The 17,709-nt window shown below is 42.3% G+C and overlaps 1 protein-coding gene across 1 annotated transcript; it reads left to right on the forward strand.

Moving 5' to 3' along the window:
* The first annotated feature begins 2,158 nt into the window (after positions 1-2,158).
* LOC122409423 (uncharacterized) lies at positions 2,159-3,397 on the forward strand. The gene is made up of 4 exons (XM_043416992.1): positions 2,159-2,222; positions 2,315-2,434; positions 2,860-2,962; positions 3,090-3,397. The coding sequence occupies exons 1-4, from the start codon at positions 2,220-2,222 to the stop codon at positions 3,182-3,184; spliced, it is 321 nt and encodes a 106-aa protein (XP_043272927.1). The 5' UTR covers positions 2,159-2,219; the 3' UTR covers positions 3,185-3,397.
* The last annotated feature ends 14,312 nt before the right edge of the window (positions 3,398-17,709 follow it).

The raw sequence follows: 17,709 nt of genomic DNA on the forward strand, positions 1-17,709 counted from the left end.
GTCGTATGGAGTTTTTATAACCGATGAAAAGGATGATTAGAAATCGAGCTACATCCGGGATTACAGGTGGCACTCATACGTCGGGATGGACACTTTCTTTTTACTGTGAAAATAATAACACTCGTGTCCTTCCTCCGTATTACTGTCCGTTCGTTATTCCAAGATTTCGGTGCTTTCAAGTAAATTGTATTCCTTCCCGTTGGAGCCTTGTGCACGAATCAGCTTATGCGTTTACCTCAATACAAATTGATTGCGCATATAAAAAGCATATTTGGAAGACTCTGGGCAGTCAGTAACGGTTTTAACGGCCGCTGTGACACGAATTCAGCTGAAGCGCGCGCAGTAGGTAAAGTCGTTAACGAAGAGAGCGCAGGGAAGTGTTGTGCGAATACGGCCAATTGAGGCGAAATAAGTTTTAGCAGTGACCGAGGGAAAGGAATCGCAATACGTGCGGATATCTCGGGGTTCGAGACATTTTCCTCTATGGACTTTGTCACGCGGAGGATATCACAGTGCCAGAGGAAACGAGAGATGGAGCAAGGCAGAAGAGGGACGAGGATGGAGAACGGTGAGTGATAAATTGCAGGAGGTTGAGAGAAATTATTCAGAAGGGCGTAATCCAGAAGAAAAGGGAGCCAGAAGATTCATCTCGACAGCCACTGGATCAAATCTGAGTGTTTCCTGGCCGGAGTTCAAGGTGAATTAATCTATTATTTTTTCTTGTATCTTATTCTTGGTAGCGTTTTGTACACGAATCCATTTTGGGTTCGGAGAAGCCGTCTTCACTCGTGGAATCTCGCTGCGCTCTTCCGGCCGCATTGTTTTTATTTTTCGTAATGTAAGCTAGGAAAAAACGCGGAAAAATATGTACCCAGGAGAAGAGACCGGGAGGAAAAGGCAGCCTTGATTGCAAACAGGCAGTGAATAGTGACAGGCCTATTACCGGATGCTAATATAAGAACGGTGAGGTAGACGCCTCGAGAATGCGCATACTTTTGCTCCGCAGCGCCCACGGGGGCGTGTTTGTCATGGTATAATAGGCCAATTCTTCGTCCCTCTTCCTTTGACACTTTCTCAGTCTCTCTATCTCGCTGGTGCAAACTACGCGCATCGCAACCCCTCTTCTCGGTAGAACGCGCGTAGTAGTAGCCTCAGAGGCTCCAAGAGTAGGACTCTTACAAGCCGCGTCGTACCGTCGGGCTCACCCTCTTACGCCCTTTTTATCTGTGCGTACCCACTCGTCCCTCTTTTCCTTCCTCTCGTAGTAGCGGCTAATTATATAAAAGAAAACGATGGCAAGGCGCGAGGGCGGTTAAGGCACGAGGGGGAGCGCTCTCGAGAGGAGGCGTGGTGGCTTCGTGTACATCGAGAGCGAGAAAGTATAGGAGTTGAAGATAGAAGCGAACATAATTTCGTATGCATGAAAAGCGAAAGTTATGAATGAGATTTCTCTTTTATTATCTCGTTACGTTTGCACTCCTTGCTGTTCTCTCGATTTATATACATACAAATATACGTCTTGATCGTACGTCTCTCGCTGTATGTATATATACATATTTTTCCATGAATATACCTGGGACTGTTCTTTTCTTTGGAGTACGAGAGAGAAAAAGAGAGAAACAGGGGGAGGTGTACGAAGCGCAATTGCTTCTATTTTACAACATGGATATATTTTCCTTCACCTTACGCTCTCTTGCTTATTTCATTGCTGCTACTGCCGCTGTTTTGTGTCTAACTGTGCTTTTCATATCGCGATATAGGCATGCCGGCTAGAAGCTTTTCCACCCGGAGAATTTCACTTGGCTGGGATACATTTTATAAGAGGGTTTTTCACCACCATAACCGCTTGCTAAATTCTCACTTTACCGGTGCTTTGCATACTTTGATGATTCTATTGTGTTTCAAGAAGTTGCTCTAATTTATTTCATCTGTGTATACAATTAAAGTTGCGCGAGCAGTTTTTACTTGCACGCTTCAGGCACGGATTGAAGATGCTAAGTGTGTTAATATCGCGAACTTCAGGTTCGCTGTTTCTCGGAAATATGCTCATAATTCCATCGACGATACAAATGTCCGTTCGGATCGATTCATCCGTGGCGCGAATACGTCCGAAACAAAAACATGTCGAAGATTTTGTTCACTGAACTCGAACAAAAGGCTGCGTCAAAGAATTTCGGTAGTCGTGGCTCGGAGGTTGGAATTTGATTGAAGCACACTCAATGGTAAGTGGACTAAATAGTTATTGATTGGAATACGTTTCGATGAGCGGAATAAAAAAGGGGTATCAATGGATTTGATGTTTAAATAATCAAAGGCGCCTCAACAACAGCTGGTCAAGTTAATACGCTCGGGCATGGTACAGCTGGCTTCTAGACCGAGAGCTGAAGTTTATTGTGCCGCGAGTCGTGGAAATCTGCATCTCATACCAGTCAAGGTGAGTTAGATCGGTCAGTCAGTTGAAAAATGCATGTATGCCTCAAGTGTATGTTTATTTCATACGTATTTATATGTATATCCGATAATGATAGTTATCTGCGTTTAAAAGCCCGGCTGTGGCTCTGACATAACCGTGCAAAACTCCCATAATTGCTTCTTTTTTTTTTTTTTTTTTTTTTTTTCGTTGCCTGCTTCCTTCTCGTTTTGTTCTCACTCCTAATAATACGTACCCGTGCAGAAATAACGAGGATTGCAGTATTGGCCGCGATTAAGCCAGACGAGTAAAAGTGGTTTTACATGCTTTGACTCGTGTTGTCAGAACTACACCAATCATCGAATAAATCTTTGCTTTGTATTCTCGAAAAAATGATAAATGATCTATGAAACCGAGTTATTTCATAATTAACGTATTTCAATCGACAGATTATCGATTCTCCACGCATTCCAAACAACATTTTTCTTTCACCTCACTCGTTGTACGCGAATATATCCGAGAATAAGCCTTTCGCCGAAGCTGCTGTTGGAGGTAAGTGGAAAATATAATAAAAATATCACTGCTTCTCCTGCAACGTCGTTTTTTTTTTTTTTAATAAAATCTCGAGACTCTCGATTCTCGTATGAATATGAATTACTTGTTATAACGTATTGTTCAGCACCTTCGAGGCCTCTCAAGAATACCCTCAGGCTTGGCTTCTCACGGAATTCTTCCTTCGGTTTCAAGGATGAACAAGAGCTGTACCGAATTTGAGGACTTAGCATTTCTACAAAAATATGTAAGAGCATTAGTGTTGAAATATTGGGGATCGTTAAAACCTTTCGCGACACCTTGACTTCATCAAAATGTTAATTAAATAACACAATGAAGAGAACGAGAAAATTGTAGCTTTAGTACCCATTAAAGTGACATTACGGCAGCGGTCGTCGTTAATTCCACCCAGAGAAAAGAGAAGATAAAAGTATATTGCTACAATCTTCTGTATAATGAAACGATCGACAATTATTTCGTCGATCAAATAAATGTAATAAAAGAAGTTTGTTTCTGGAAAATTGATATCTATGACAACAATCGGAACTTTCACATTTCACCTCAATCTCGATTTTACGATCAACTTTCACGTACTTGAGACCGGGTTTGCTCTCCAAATTCGAAAAGACTTATTCAAATTCATGGTATCGAAATATCGCAAATTCATTCATGAGATTGAACGTTTTTTTTTCTCATCGGTATCGGCGGCAAGTGGGTATATAAGCTCACGCGCAAGCATCCACTGAATTTACGAAATTTCTCCACAGTGATGTGAAAAAAGTCAGATTTCTCGATCAAGTTGGCAAAGTATGAGTTTCGTTTAGATTTTGCATTTCGTTATTCAACGCTTACTGTATCCGTTATGTCGAAGATGCGGCTCATCAAATGAAGGACATTTCATCGTGGCGCATAGCCACGTCGCCGGGGACGAGATATCGAATGTTCCAGCGGTGAAGAGGAGAACACAGAACTGACTGAGCTGAGCCATGGAAGATCCTTCCATTAAGCTCCAGGCATCGGATGGATGAGGAAAATCTGATAATATATAACTACGTGTGTCTCTGCGCGTGTTTGTGTGCTCGCTCTCGCGTGCGTGTGTGTGCGCGCGAGTAAAGTTGATTCGAGCCCTTTGACGAGCAACGTGATGAGAGCATCGATGGGGCTGACTGTATCGAAAGTCGGAACACGTACCAGCGTCCTTTTCTCATGCCATGTATACATATATATTTTTAGGTAGACACATACATAGATATAGAAGTTTTGAGCGCAGAGCAGGATCATTCCGGTCGTCGCTGTGGACTAAACGATTGTCGCGGGCCTCGATTACGTTACATTACTTTTCATCGAGGGAGGTTTTCCTCTACCACTGTACGTTGTCTCTGGAATTAAAGTCTATCAGAATACTGAGCGGCTGCTACACGACGGACTGCGAGAAAAAGGGAAACGATTTTTTCGGTTTTAATCGAAATGAACTCGTAGCTATACTTTTAATTTCGAGTAAATCAATTCGAATTTATTCTCATATGCTTCAACGCCGGACTCAACGCTTGTCGCTTGTTCACTATTCGGCAAATTCATTTTTTCGGAGCCTCTCGCGTGATGATTGAGTCATTATTCATTGGCGAGATTTCCACCGATATATGGGTGCGTGCAATCACCGTGCAAAAATTTTGAAACGTTGATCTTTTTTACTCTTTTGATGATTAAAAAAACGGATAAAATTTATTCTCGCTATTATTAAAATTATATGTAATTTATTTGTCGAGACAGATGAATTTTTAATATAATGATAGCGGTTAAAACAATTTCGTAGTAAAATCGTCAAGCAAAATGTGACAAGAGCCATTTTCTATTTATATGCGTATGCATATCTATGTTTTAAACCAGCTGGCTCATGATCATGTTGTCAAACCTTCCACCGTTTATGTCGTTATTATTCGTTAACCTCAAATAAGTGTTTCTTTTTTTATTCCCAAGAGATTTTCACCGGTAACAAGGCTTTCTCAAGACATCATTGATATCTAAAAATACTCTGTTTTCTTATTCTCGTTTTTGGCTCTTCAAAGTTGGGAGGATCCTATTTCATTAAATCCAAATCGTCGCAGAGGAAGTGTGTACCTGCCATAAGAGCCAGTGTATAACCCTTCAAAAAATGAGATTTTCGTTAATTGTTTTCTCGACAACTAGACGGTAGATCCTATAATAATTCCAGGAACAGATGCACGCTGTATATTTCTTGGAGATTTTCAAATTTCAATTCTTAAAGTTGGAATTTCCGATTTCCATTAGATTCACGTGAACTTGCTTAAGGAAGTTGAGGCTGTACAGTCATTTTTTTTACCCAAAAGTGATGACCTGTACCTTTCAAAAGTTAGGCCAGTTTACAGTTTGGCAATGTTGCATACACTTTAAAGAAAAGTTGGGGAAAAAAAGACGAAAAACTGGTGAAAGCTCAGTCGAAAACACGAACGGTGACGATCCTAGCCTCAAAAAACTGCATGGAAAACAGATTATTATTAATATAATCTCAGCAAATCTCCTAATAAATCTGAAAAAATTGAAATTATTCGGCAAGCCTTGCTCATGTTGCCCAAAAAATTTCATATTTTTAGCATCATTTTTAACGGAGATATCACTGAATGTGTCTTGACTTCCATAAGATTACATGTTATTTGGTCCAAATTGTTATTGATTTTTCTCAGCAACGACGCTCCTAAACTGTCTGAAAATGTAACTGATTTTTTTTTCACTTCACTTTATAAGATGCAATCGGTTTAAAAACGGTGACATCATTTTCATTCTAATGCCTCAACTTCCTTAACGAAAGTTTTGAATTACAAAATGATATTAGTTGACACAGTAGAGTTGGTTTTTTAGTTCAACAGTTATTACTTCAGAAAGATTTATCAAGTAGAAAGTGTACGTTATTTAGGTGAATCAGGAAAGTTAGACTGAAAGTGGGTGTCGGTTAAAGCGCGTTGTTAATACATTTTGGTAGCCACATTGAGGCAATTTGCCACAGGGTTTTTTCGAACTTTGTAGTCTGCTAGGAAGCTTGCGATCGATTAGAGAAGGTATAGAGCCGAAGAGCAAAGAATCGTTTACTTCCGTGTACCAGGAAAGAAAACGCGCAGAGGGTTCTGTGCGGAAATGCGAGAAAAAGATTTACCGGAAACTGTGATAAATCACAGCCATTTAATTTGTCGCTGGTACAAATCTCGCGTGAATGAGCTTTCGACTGCCAGTGGAATGTAGAAGACGCAATAGCGAGTGGAGAAGTAGCAGTTAGTATTTTACAGCGAACATGCTACCCGAGAGGTAAAACTCATTGTGAGAGGAGCGGTGAGGGCGGGGTGAGCGCGTGGTAGAATGAGATTGGGGCTGGCGCCTATTCCTTTTTTCAACGTTGACATTCGAGCCGACGAGTTGAAATAATAAAAGAAACGTGGCCGGCGAAAAAGGAAGCTCCCGCAGAAGCAGGAGTAAACAGTCCGAAGGAAGCTGGGAAAGGAATGGAAAAAAGGTAAAGAAAGAGAAAGTAACTGAGAGCCGTGGAAGTAGCAGCGTATCATAAAACTCCGCTAGCGAAACAACGACGGAAACATCGGGACTTCTTTTTAAGGCGTTGATTTATGTATTTGGCAAGCTCTCGTGTATAAGAATAGTCACCAGTCCTTGCGTCTTTGGATAACAGCACTGCGGCTCTTTCGTGACGGCTTGACCTGTAGTTATACCATCTTCCTCTTTGTAAAATTACGGTTAGTCGGATGTCATAGATACTGCAACGGTATTCCAGCGACTACGCTTCTTCGCAGTTGCCATCATTAAAATCTTGCGCGTTTTTCTTTTCGTCCATTTCGTATAAGAAATTTGAGAATTTTTTCACAATTATCGTATTTCTTCGAACTTTTTAATCGATTTATTATCGAACAATCGTCGAGAGTATGGATCAATCGACTAATCTCACTTGGAATTTTTGAGATTGAAATTCTTCTACACAGTTTGACCGATTAAAAAAAGGCTCTGTCAGCCTGCGCAGGACGATGGCAAAAATCGGCTGGCAGAGCCGTTTTTTAATCGGTCAGACTGTGTCAAAGAATTTCGATTTCGAAATTTTCCAATCGAAATCTCTCTCGCACTCACGGTTGCGATGTACCGACTGATCGATCCTCTTAAGCGTGAAAACTTTGAATGTCAAGCTTGGAAAATCTCTCATTATCGAGGACAGAGTTTACAGCTTTATTGTTATTTCATTTCATTTTTCATACGGTTTTATTAGCGTCAATTAAGAACGCACCTTGGCAATAAAGGCAATAAGTTGATTGTTATTCAAACAACGCAGAGGAAGCATGTAGCACAAGCTCGATATAATAACGAAAAATTCACATGCATTACGCGGGGTTAACCACATACACATTATGTAATTTATGCGCTGTATGGAAATTAACAAAGGATCGCAGGAGAACAGGGCAATGGAAGGTTAGGCCTGGTACACACGCGGTGTCTTCGAACGCACGTTTTCCTCGCTTGTTGCAACACGAGTTTTGGGCCTCGAGCCTTTAGCAGCCCACTCATTGTTTCTCACCTAGGATAAACACTCAGTTTCGGAATGGAACGAAAGATTCTAACGACGATCATGGCCCTGTTGACCATTGCGAAGGTTTTTTGCTTCCATGTTATAGCTCTGATTCTCTAGTTTTTAAAACACTGCTCTTGACTCGTGAGGATTTTATTTCCCCGCAGAGGTTTCCGGATTCGAATTCAAATGAGTGTTTTTTAGACTCTTTCATAAATACCCTGTTTCTTTTTCTCTTGTTATTTTCGAAAACAACGTTTCGTTTGTTGCAAGTGTGAAGTGCGCGTCAGTGAAACGCCGCATGTGTGCTAGGCCTTAGGCTCTCATTTACGTACAACGCTCTTCCAGCCCCGAAGCCCAATATAGTTAACAATAGAGCAAGAGCGATTATACACCTTCGACAAATATTTAACTACGCTTCGTCGTTTCTCTTTCGCCATATCTCGCTCTTACCCTTTGCGTGTTTTCCTCCGGCCTTGTCTCCTCCTTCCGGTCTATGACTACCGAGAAACAATAATTTCTCGATATCGCATGCGACACCAGCACCGCGTTCTATCTCTTCAAACGCACTCTTTTCCTCTTTCTTTCTCTCTCGCTCCCTTATAACATTCGTGTCGTGAATCCATTTAGCGAATATTGGAAAAAAATTCCAGCTCCGGAGAAAGCGTTTCGAAGGAAGGAGAAAGGGCGTATGTCGAAATAGGGCATTCTCCCTACGTCGGGGTTAAAAAACTTTGCGAAGAGTTAAAAGACGAGGGCGTTTGCAAAGTTATTTAAACAACTGAAATCAATGCAGATAGCTCGTGTACCTATTTCATAGGACTGTTTAACGGAGGAAAGTTTTTCGAGGAATTACACGATAGCGATTTGATCGGGTCGCGTAAAAAAAACGAGTTTTTTAGTGTTGGAGCAGACTTGAGGCACACATGGACTCCTGCGTAGCCGCTTCACGATTGCTCAGTTTCGCCGAAACCGTTCGTATGTAGAAGTTCTGCGTATGAGCCATCGAGTAGCACGCTCAATTCTGACGCGTTTAGAATAAGATCAAGTCGCATCCGCTTCGAAATACTTGGACGGAGAGGGAGGGAAAGGGGAAAAGGGGATTTTTGAGGGCTGGGATCGGTGGTCGAAGGAATGGAAATTTTTGCGTGACTCTGACGTTAACTGTACCAGCCCCCGGCCCGTGTGCTCGCGTTATATTAAAGAATTTGAAATTTTCGTCACGATAGAATCGCGAGAGAGAGAGACGAGGAGGCTTCCGCGCGTTCCCGTGCGTACGAGACGCATATTTCATCGTTTTAATCTTCTTCTTTCTGTTTTATCAATTTCCCGAGCGGAAACAAGGCAGAAAACGAAAGTTATATGCATTAAAAAGAGGGATCCATAAATTTGCGAGAAAGGTATGTGAAATACCTGCTAAATACGTGGAGCTGCTCGTAGCACTGACGGAATTAACTTAACAGCTGTTATGCTCGTCAACTTTAATTCAGAGGTATATTTCTTCCCTATTTTAATGCTCTTTCCTCGTTTAATATTATTTTTATTATTATTGCCCATCGACGTGAACCCAAGACGAATTCACCTTCGGGAAATAAGGGAGAAAGAAGGACGTCCAGGGACGAAAAAAGCAGAAATAGAAAAGGTGAAGGAGGCCGAGATCGAGGCACAAAAGTTTAGAGGTGCACAGGCGGCGCGATGTTAACGATGTCAATTATGGTAATAAATTGTTAGGCGCCAAGGGATGCATAGCAGTTAAGTTAAAATACGATGCTAGCTCGTCGGTAGCGAGAGACCGGGAGAGACTGAGAGAAGGAGAGCAGGAGAGAGAGAGAGAGAGAGAGAGAGAGAGAGAGAGAGAGAGAGAGCGAGGGACCACCGTATAACGGCCCATAATAGTATCTATCGTACCAGCCTCGCTTTTTAAGCTCTCTGTACGTATAACTATGTACATTACCATGTGCATGTAGCACGAACAGTGAGTAGGAAGCGACAAGGGCTGTTCGTACTTATACGATGAACGCCGCATCTTCATTTTTCCGTCATTTGGCCTTTTTCTAGTGTGTGCATGCTGGAAAAGTCTCTGGGCGAGTCTCCCCTGCGATAGGGTGCGAAAATTAAAAGCGTCGTCACGGTAACTTGCTTACTGGCTATCATAAATCCTCCGTGTAAGGCTCGTTGCCTCGAACAAATACATCATCCAATGTCGACAAATTATATTCGCAATTGGACTAACGTAATAAACTTGGCTTTATGAGACTTTCTCGACTGTTGTCATTCTCATAATTTTCCCTAACTATAATGACTCGCCGATCTTTTTTCAGTTGTGCAATACTCGCAAACTGCTCAATCTCTCGTCGGTAAAATATCTAAGTCAAACGAGAATAGAATCTTCGTTTCAATAGTAAAAAGATATTGCATGTCACGTGTGTGAATATCAAAGAGACACGTTTAAATTTGAGGGCAACATTATTACACGAAACGTGTCGAAGTTTCTCTTGAGAAGGAGGACAGAGGAATCCTTAGAGAAATCAAAGTCCCTGCGACTCGTATTTCTTACTCGTACAAATCGAGATGTGATATTTTTACATGCAAATTTTACAGTGGATCACAGGCTGAATATTTATTAACATCGAGATGTGCCAGCTCTTGGTATTGGTGGTGCCAAAAGAGAGATAAGTAAAGGACCGTCCGCGGAAAAGTCACTTCTGAATTTCTGATTTCTCCAGAGAAATTAGACGCCCATGCGGAAATTCGTTTCACAAATTTTCACCTTTAATCTTCAACTTTCTTTTCTCTTTCAGATTTACTTTGGCCGTGAGTCTGAAATGTCGCGTTATCGTGGCGTAACTTGAGGCTAACAATCCGTGATGCATGTCGAATTGAATCGTATGCTTGCGCACAAAAATTACACCGAAGTTGCAACCATTCACTCGGTCATAGCCCGGCCTGAAAGCTCTTAAAGTCGTTCAATAGCAAAACCCGATTTCTTACGGAAATTTTGAAAAAAATATATGTCGCGCCGAAAAATCTAACGAATCGATTTTTGAGATATTGCAGGTTAAAGTTCTATGGTTTCTCCATCCGAACACATGGTAATCGTCAAACAAAAAATGTGTATCGAAATAACTCGAAAACGGTTCTTACGATTTTGATTTTAAAAAACACAGTGTTAGAGTATCTTCTGCGAAGAAAAAAAAAAAAAAAAACACGATCTACCGTCTAGTTTTTGAGAGAAAAAAATGATTTTAATGAAATTCGTATGAGAATTTGAGTGGGAGAATTTCAAGGATCGCAACGTGGCAACGCCGTCGCGTAAGACAAGCCATGATTATCACTATACTCTAGGACGCTGCCCTCGTCTCGGACAGTTGCCTGTATACAGTGTTGTCACGATTCATGCGTTTCTGAGCGTTCATTTATATGCTCGTATATGTGCACACGGCACGAAGTCATACAGAATACGGCATTTTTCTAGCGGGGGTGTAGGCGAAAGAAAAAATATAAAAATTATAAAATCACGAGCAATTATGAAATTTTAGTAAAATATCGTAACAATAAATTTTTTTACCGGTCATTAACGATAATTTGAATGATTTTTGGAACATATATTTCACAACGAATAATGTTCATACACGAAGGGGGCTGCACCCTATTTTTTATACGGCACTTAACTATCGAACTACTACCTTAACCCTACACCTCATGTGCCTTTTTTCATACCCTCAACCTCATGACCGGGGTTCGAACGCACCCCACTTTTTTTCTGCTTATAAATCCGGTCCTACGATGCTAAACTGACTTTATCCTACACCATTTTCTTCGTTTTTTTTATAACGAAAAGAATGATGTACGATAAAAATAATTTCAATTGAATGTATATATAAAAAAATCCGTCGATAATCATTCGATAATGTCGCTTGTTGGGACAGGAGCGTAGTTTGAAGTTCGCGTGGGGTGTGCTCACACCCCAGTCATGCATGTTGTTTGATTTATTAAAAACTTTGCCGCATTTCCAGAGCGTGAAAAAATACTGCTTTTCAATTCTTATTCAGTATAATACCGTTCACCTTTGTTCGTCTCTCTTTTTTATGGAATATTGCGCGTGTGTTTCTTCGTTTCCGCAGTATCAACTTCGAAGATGATTTTGGAGCGAGGCCGAGGTCAAAGTTCTCACTCGTTTGAATTCTTCTTGTCCGTGATTAATGGAATATGGCTGATACGGCAATAGCTGCGAACGAGGAAGGGCAAGGAGAGCGCATTGTGTTGCGTTCGATGCACGAAAGGACAAGGGAATAGGGAAGTCAGTCTGCAGCAGAGGCAAAAGGAATAAATCGAGTGATGGAATGTTAGGAAGGAAGAGAAAGAGCTGAGCAGCTTGAGTGCTAAGTAACGACGACACAACTGCATATATTCAGTAAATCTTTCGCGATGCACTTAGCTACATTCTGCGGTAATGAACGATGTTCCAGTGATTGGCAACGCGTCCGGCAAGCTGCTTTGTTTACCCAGTGAAGCAGCTGTGTCAATAACTGATCCGGGCGTTATTAAAATGGCCAATTATTGTATCGATGATGCTGACTCGCCCCTTGAGCTCTTTTATACCGTATTCTCTGATTCGGTGCCGCGTGCGTTCCAACTCAGACAGATCTACGGCTTTCCTGTAACATAGATTCGCGTTTGCCGCATAGCGTAGCCTCATCGAGTACTTGGAAGAGACGCTGCTACGAAAGCGCTCTCTTGCTCGCTTACTCGTTCCCCCTCTTCCCCCCTGCCTTCTCTATCTCTTGCGTCGTTCGTTTAACCCCTTATCCTTCGCGTAGCGTGCTAATATTATTACTATAGCGGCGAGTCGTCGTGGCGGTTTAGACACGCGTGTGTTGCGGGGACGGTTAACCCGCCCACCCACCCAGTAGCACCAACGTATAACCCCGCTTAATCCCATTCTACACTTCACTCATCCCCTTGAAGGTGAAACCTCAAACGCGACCGACCTACCTTTCGGCATGTATTATGTATGTATATATTTATTTATTTATATACATGTATATCTTGCTCTGTAGAACTTCCACATGATCCACCAAAAGCATATCCGGCAGCGCGGTACGCTAGTCTCGAGTCCCGACAACCAGACACTCCCCTATTTTACCTTTTGACAATTCTCTCAAGGGCCCTCCTAAACAGCTAGCCCTCCGCGAGGAATCAATTTATATGCGAATAGAAAATCATCGTCATATGAAAAATGAATCTATGACAAATTGAAAAAGCGCAATGGTCGTTCGTACGAGGGGAGGGAAAAAGTGGATCGACCGGTGCAAGTGAACAACATTTTTTTATTCCTCATCTGTGGATACTCAATATCGAGGCTCAATCTCCAGTTTCGGGCCATTTGATTGGTGATTTTTTGCGAATATCGTTGCGGATTCGGAGTTTTACTTTCTACCGAAAGGTCATTCTTTTGGAATCTTCACTGACCGATTGTTACTGCGCGCATGCTTTTCTGTGTCTCATTCATTGAACCGAGTCAACACCTCCGGCAAGGCTTCATAACCTAGCTCGAGAGTCTTTTATTAGTTGTGTTGATGCGGAAGCGTCTATGTAGTCTCCGATGCTCGTCGTTTATCCCTTTTTTCTCGGTAAAGTTCACGTTTGTCTTCCTGTGCGTTATCCGCTTCCTTCTCTTACGCCCCTCGTACATATAATTCTATCCCTAAGGTCTCGTATTCGGCACGTGCCCTCTCACTAACGAAATCGTCCACTGTCGACAGAGGGACGTGCAGCTTCGCGCACCACCGCTGGAAGTGGAAGTCGAATTACACCCACGTGTGTGTATGTCGCCAGTAAAACCAGCACACTCTCCTCCTTCGTACACACCTTTCTTTCAACTGATGCTTCACCCTTCGTCTTAGCCCTTACGGAGCCTCGTACTCCGAGCTTTTCTCGCCAGTTTTTCTTCTCTCAGAAGCGAAAAACGTGACTCACCGAGATCCGAGTTCCTCCTGGCAACACACCGCCGCGAAGAGAACGAAGACATCGTGAAAACCCTACACTCGAAAATAGGAATAGTCGTGAGTGATGCGAAGCAGGAAACGAATGAATTCCCCCGCTGTAGTAATAGGCTCCCTCGAGACTTCTGCCAGTAGTTTTGCCCAGCTACACGCTTTCCCTTAGCCTTCGGCATCTGCGTGTAGCATGCACAGTTATGCATAGAAATTTGCGTAGGGTGTGTCGTGGAAAATGAAATTATTGACCTGAGTCGAATGTAATAGAGAGTGAGGATTTTAAGGAGACGCATCTTGCTGCGCTCTCTCTGACGAGGAGCGATTCGATTCATTACTCGTCCTGCTTTGCTACGCTGAAAAAACAAAACAAAAGAACAATTTGATCGTCGAAAATTATTTTCATTAATCGATGGTACAACAGTGCATCAGTTTTAGTCCAATCGTCACGTACCACCGTAACTATTCCGGTCGAACAGTGTTTCAATATGGTGAACAGTTTTGCCCAATCATAAAGCGAGATCGAGCTCGAACGGGCGGGGGCTTGAATAACACGTAACGTTATACACGAGTGTGGAAAACACTCGTGCTGTTACTTTCAGCTCATTTGAGCCGCTGTTTCGAAAACCGTTGAGAATAAGAGAAACCGTGAGAAAAAGCTCCTCCTGGTTCATAAAGCCTGAAAGTACGTACACTAGCTCATAAATGTATGTGCAATGACCGAAATGGTAGCTGGGAAAAGGGCAAAGAGAGTACGCCACTGAGAGGAGGTAAAAACGGCGAAGAAAAAAAGTAAACTTTGCTCTTTACTGGGGTGAGTAAAACGAGCGTGAAAAAAAGCCGACGGTGTACAAGAACAGAGGGTACACGTTATGATGTTTTGTCACGCCCGCGCTGTGGAATAAAGAAAGTTTGGCGGCTGAGAAAATAAAAAGCTTTCCGCTTCTCGGTTCTTGCACTTTCACCCTCTTTGCGTCGAGGGAGCCCTATATGAATCAGGGCGATATTATAGGTGCACGAAATATATAGACATGGACCGGCTATACTCGAGAATCGGATAATGGTGGCCGCTCATTTTTCTTTTTCATCTTTGCTCCATATCGAGAAACTATTTCTCCAAGCTTTTCATGGAACACTCAATAAAATTTTGTTTATAGCGATAGCTCGGTGATTTTTTTTTTTTTTTTTTTTTTTTTTTCGTATACCGCGTTCGTGAATTTCGATCACTATTATTTACAGATAATAAGCACTTTTTCGGTGGCATATCCTCGTCGATATTACTATATTTGCAATCCATGAAAAATCTTTGTTCCGTGACCGCAGCTTAATCTACAACAAATGTTTCGGACCGTGAGCTTCATGTAAATGAGAACTAAAATCGTTGATTTTTTATGAGGAATTGTTGGAGACTCGACGTGGAACTTCGGTATACGGAGGACATGTATTGGTATTTCATCTCCCATTTCCTACTTTCTCACGAATTTTTACGCCTGCCTATATTCCGTTTACGACTTCATCGAGCTCGTTTCTCGTGACGGGTATAGAAAGTTGCTTTTGCGCCATTGCGAGAAAGTGTAAAAATACATTTATTTCCGAGCGTGCTGCAACAAGGACGAATTGGATTATCGGTTTTTATTTTCATCCCCTGGATTTCATTTACAGCGAGAATACGAGACGCGGATAAGCTGATAATGATATTTAGTGTTATTCACGGTCTATGACTCGAAATTGAGCGATGTCCGAGGGACGGTTGTTGTCGGATCAACCGTCGGCTCGCTTCGTTTTGTTTCTTCTTACAATTAGTGCCGATTGGTATACGCAGAATCTTAAAACTTTGTTTGCCTTGATCTCGTTCTCAAGCTTCTCTCTTTCTCCTTCCTCGTGTCTTATGAACTTTATCTTTCTGCTTTTTCCTCGGCGTTACGAGGGAAGAGCCTCCAACTATGTGCCAAGAGATTTTGCCCCTTTTTCTGTTTTTCGTTGTCGCGTTCTTACACGACTTTTCCTCCTTCATAGAGATATAGCTCGATCAAGTAGCGCGCCAGTTTTTCTTGTTTTATCATACAATGAGAGACACGGCCAAACGAGCGGTTCCAAAAGTTCTAGTTACACCGTTGTTTTTCTCCTTTTTTCTCACCGTCATTTTTGTATTCAAGCAGGAAACTCCGCTGTAGTCATTTTCCCGAGCACGAAATATTTCGTGCCAGTTGTAAGAAAAGCAAAAGAATGAGACGGGACGAGAGATATAAAGATATAAACGAGGAGAACTGTGGATATCGTTATATTACCCATCGCCCTATGCGCTTCCTTGTTTGGCGCCACGTGCGTCTCTTCAGCAGCTCCCGGTAACAGCAGGTCGCAACAGCATCCGAGCAACAGCGGTGGTGTCCTCGTATACTGAACTATTAGAGTTTATTGTCCTATATATAATGCCACAATATCAGAGACAATATGACCTTCACGCAATATCTATAGGCACTTCCGTAGCAAAAGAGACTATCGTGATCTTTCGTTGCACTGCGACCCACAATCAGGTTCTGAGCTTGGACAGTGTCAAAATGGGACTTGATTTGACGTTGGGTCTGTTGTTTGTTTGCAATGTTTTGATACATGAATTATTGGAAAATTGTTGGATCCTTGAATGAAATGTAATTGACACTGTAAGGGTAGAAAATTGATCATTTGCAGAAATGCAACCAAAGAAAAGTACGCGCTCTTAAGCAAGATGGGAGTATCGAAAATTTACTCACTCTCTCGGCTCGTATCGCATTGATGAAAATCTACGGTACCACTGACTTGGATTTATACCCCTCGGGAGTAACTACGGTGAATAGAAAAATGCCTGAGGCTCGAGACTCGTAGCACATTGGTCTTGTCATATATATGTTTGTCTGAGTTGCAGAAGACACGCCGACGAAGATGACTGATCGCTCGGCTGCGTACACGTATCCACCGGTGACGTTTGCCGAGACGAGACGGAGAGACAAGGCGCGCGCGCGCCGCGGTCTCTGCAGCCAACAGCGTGAAATTAAAAGTTCCGGCTCTTCTTCATCTCCTCTTTCTCTTCTTCTTTCACTGATGCTCAACTGGATGCCCCGCGAGGCTCCTCCAGAAACAAGAATAAAAGAAGGAAGATGCAAAAATGTTGAGGCACAGGATATTCTTTGCCAAATTTATCAGTGTCTCGGTCTGGCTATGAAAAATCTCATGTGTTTTTTCCTTCGGACTCCTTATTTCAGCATTTTGTAATCCTTTCAAACCATCCCGATACGAATATTGCATGAAATCTCAAAAATTCTCACATCAAAACAATTCGAAACATTTCGATGTTGAAATCGCCCAAGTTTTCTTTACACACGAAGCTGAATCAGCATCTCGGAGTGTTGAAACGAGTCATCGCCACGAGCCCAACATATTTTTGAATTCTTCAAGCCATTTGTGGATATAAATAGTATGAGCGGCGGGTTGAATCGAAAATCGTCGTTCTATATCGACCTCCGGCGGTACATCATTCGGTGGCGAACCGAATAAGCTTATAACTTACAACGTAAACTGCAAAATTGCTTGGTCTACCGCATTGTAGCTTCAGCGGTTCAGGGTATTTGTCTGCTAAGTGCGAAGTCGACGATAGAGGATACCATTCCATTCGGTCATAACTCTGTGCATGGAAGAGAAAATAGTTGGTCCAAGAGAGAAAACCGAAAAAGGAGCAGCAGAAATTCGAACCATAACAGCGTGGGGAGACAAAGATTTTTGGAAGGGAAGACAGAGAATATTGAGCGGGGAGAAAGAGCGTTGGAACAAGCTTCCTCATCGATCTTCTTCTGCAGTCAAGGATCTCGTCCTGCCCCGTATCCCGCCACGAAGTTCTCACGACTATACCTTTGTATCGCTCAAGGGACTGAGCTACACCCACCATCCTTACTGCGTTTATACATTTACAAAGACGTACACAGTGATCATGATTCGACTGTTTTGCAGACATAAATATACTGGCTGGAAACGAAAGGTCTTCGCCCAGGTCGTCGCACGTGTTGGATATCGTTTCCGTTACATCCTTTCGTTTGCTAACCGTCGTGTTCCGAGAGAGCGCCGTAGCAACCCACGCAGGATTACGAAAGGGGGAAACACATGGAGTAAATACCTTTGGCAGAATGACAAAACGTTCCTAATCC

Source organism: Venturia canescens, chromosome 4, assembly GCF_019457755.1.
Source record: "Venturia canescens isolate UGA chromosome 4, ASM1945775v1, whole genome shotgun sequence".
Classification (NCBI taxonomy): Eukaryota; Metazoa; Arthropoda; class Insecta; order Hymenoptera; family Ichneumonidae; genus Venturia; species Venturia canescens.

Excerpts from the sequence above, each read along its gene's own strand:
- LOC122409423 (XM_043416992.1), top strand. Across the intron at positions 2,435-2,859 it reads TGCATCTCATACCAGTCAAG|ATTATCGATTCTCCACGCAT; the intron begins GTGAGTTAGATC and ends TTCAATCGACAG. Across the intron at positions 2,963-3,089 it reads CGCCGAAGCTGCTGTTGGAG|CACCTTCGAGGCCTCTCAAG; the intron begins GTAAGTGGAAAA and ends CGTATTGTTCAG.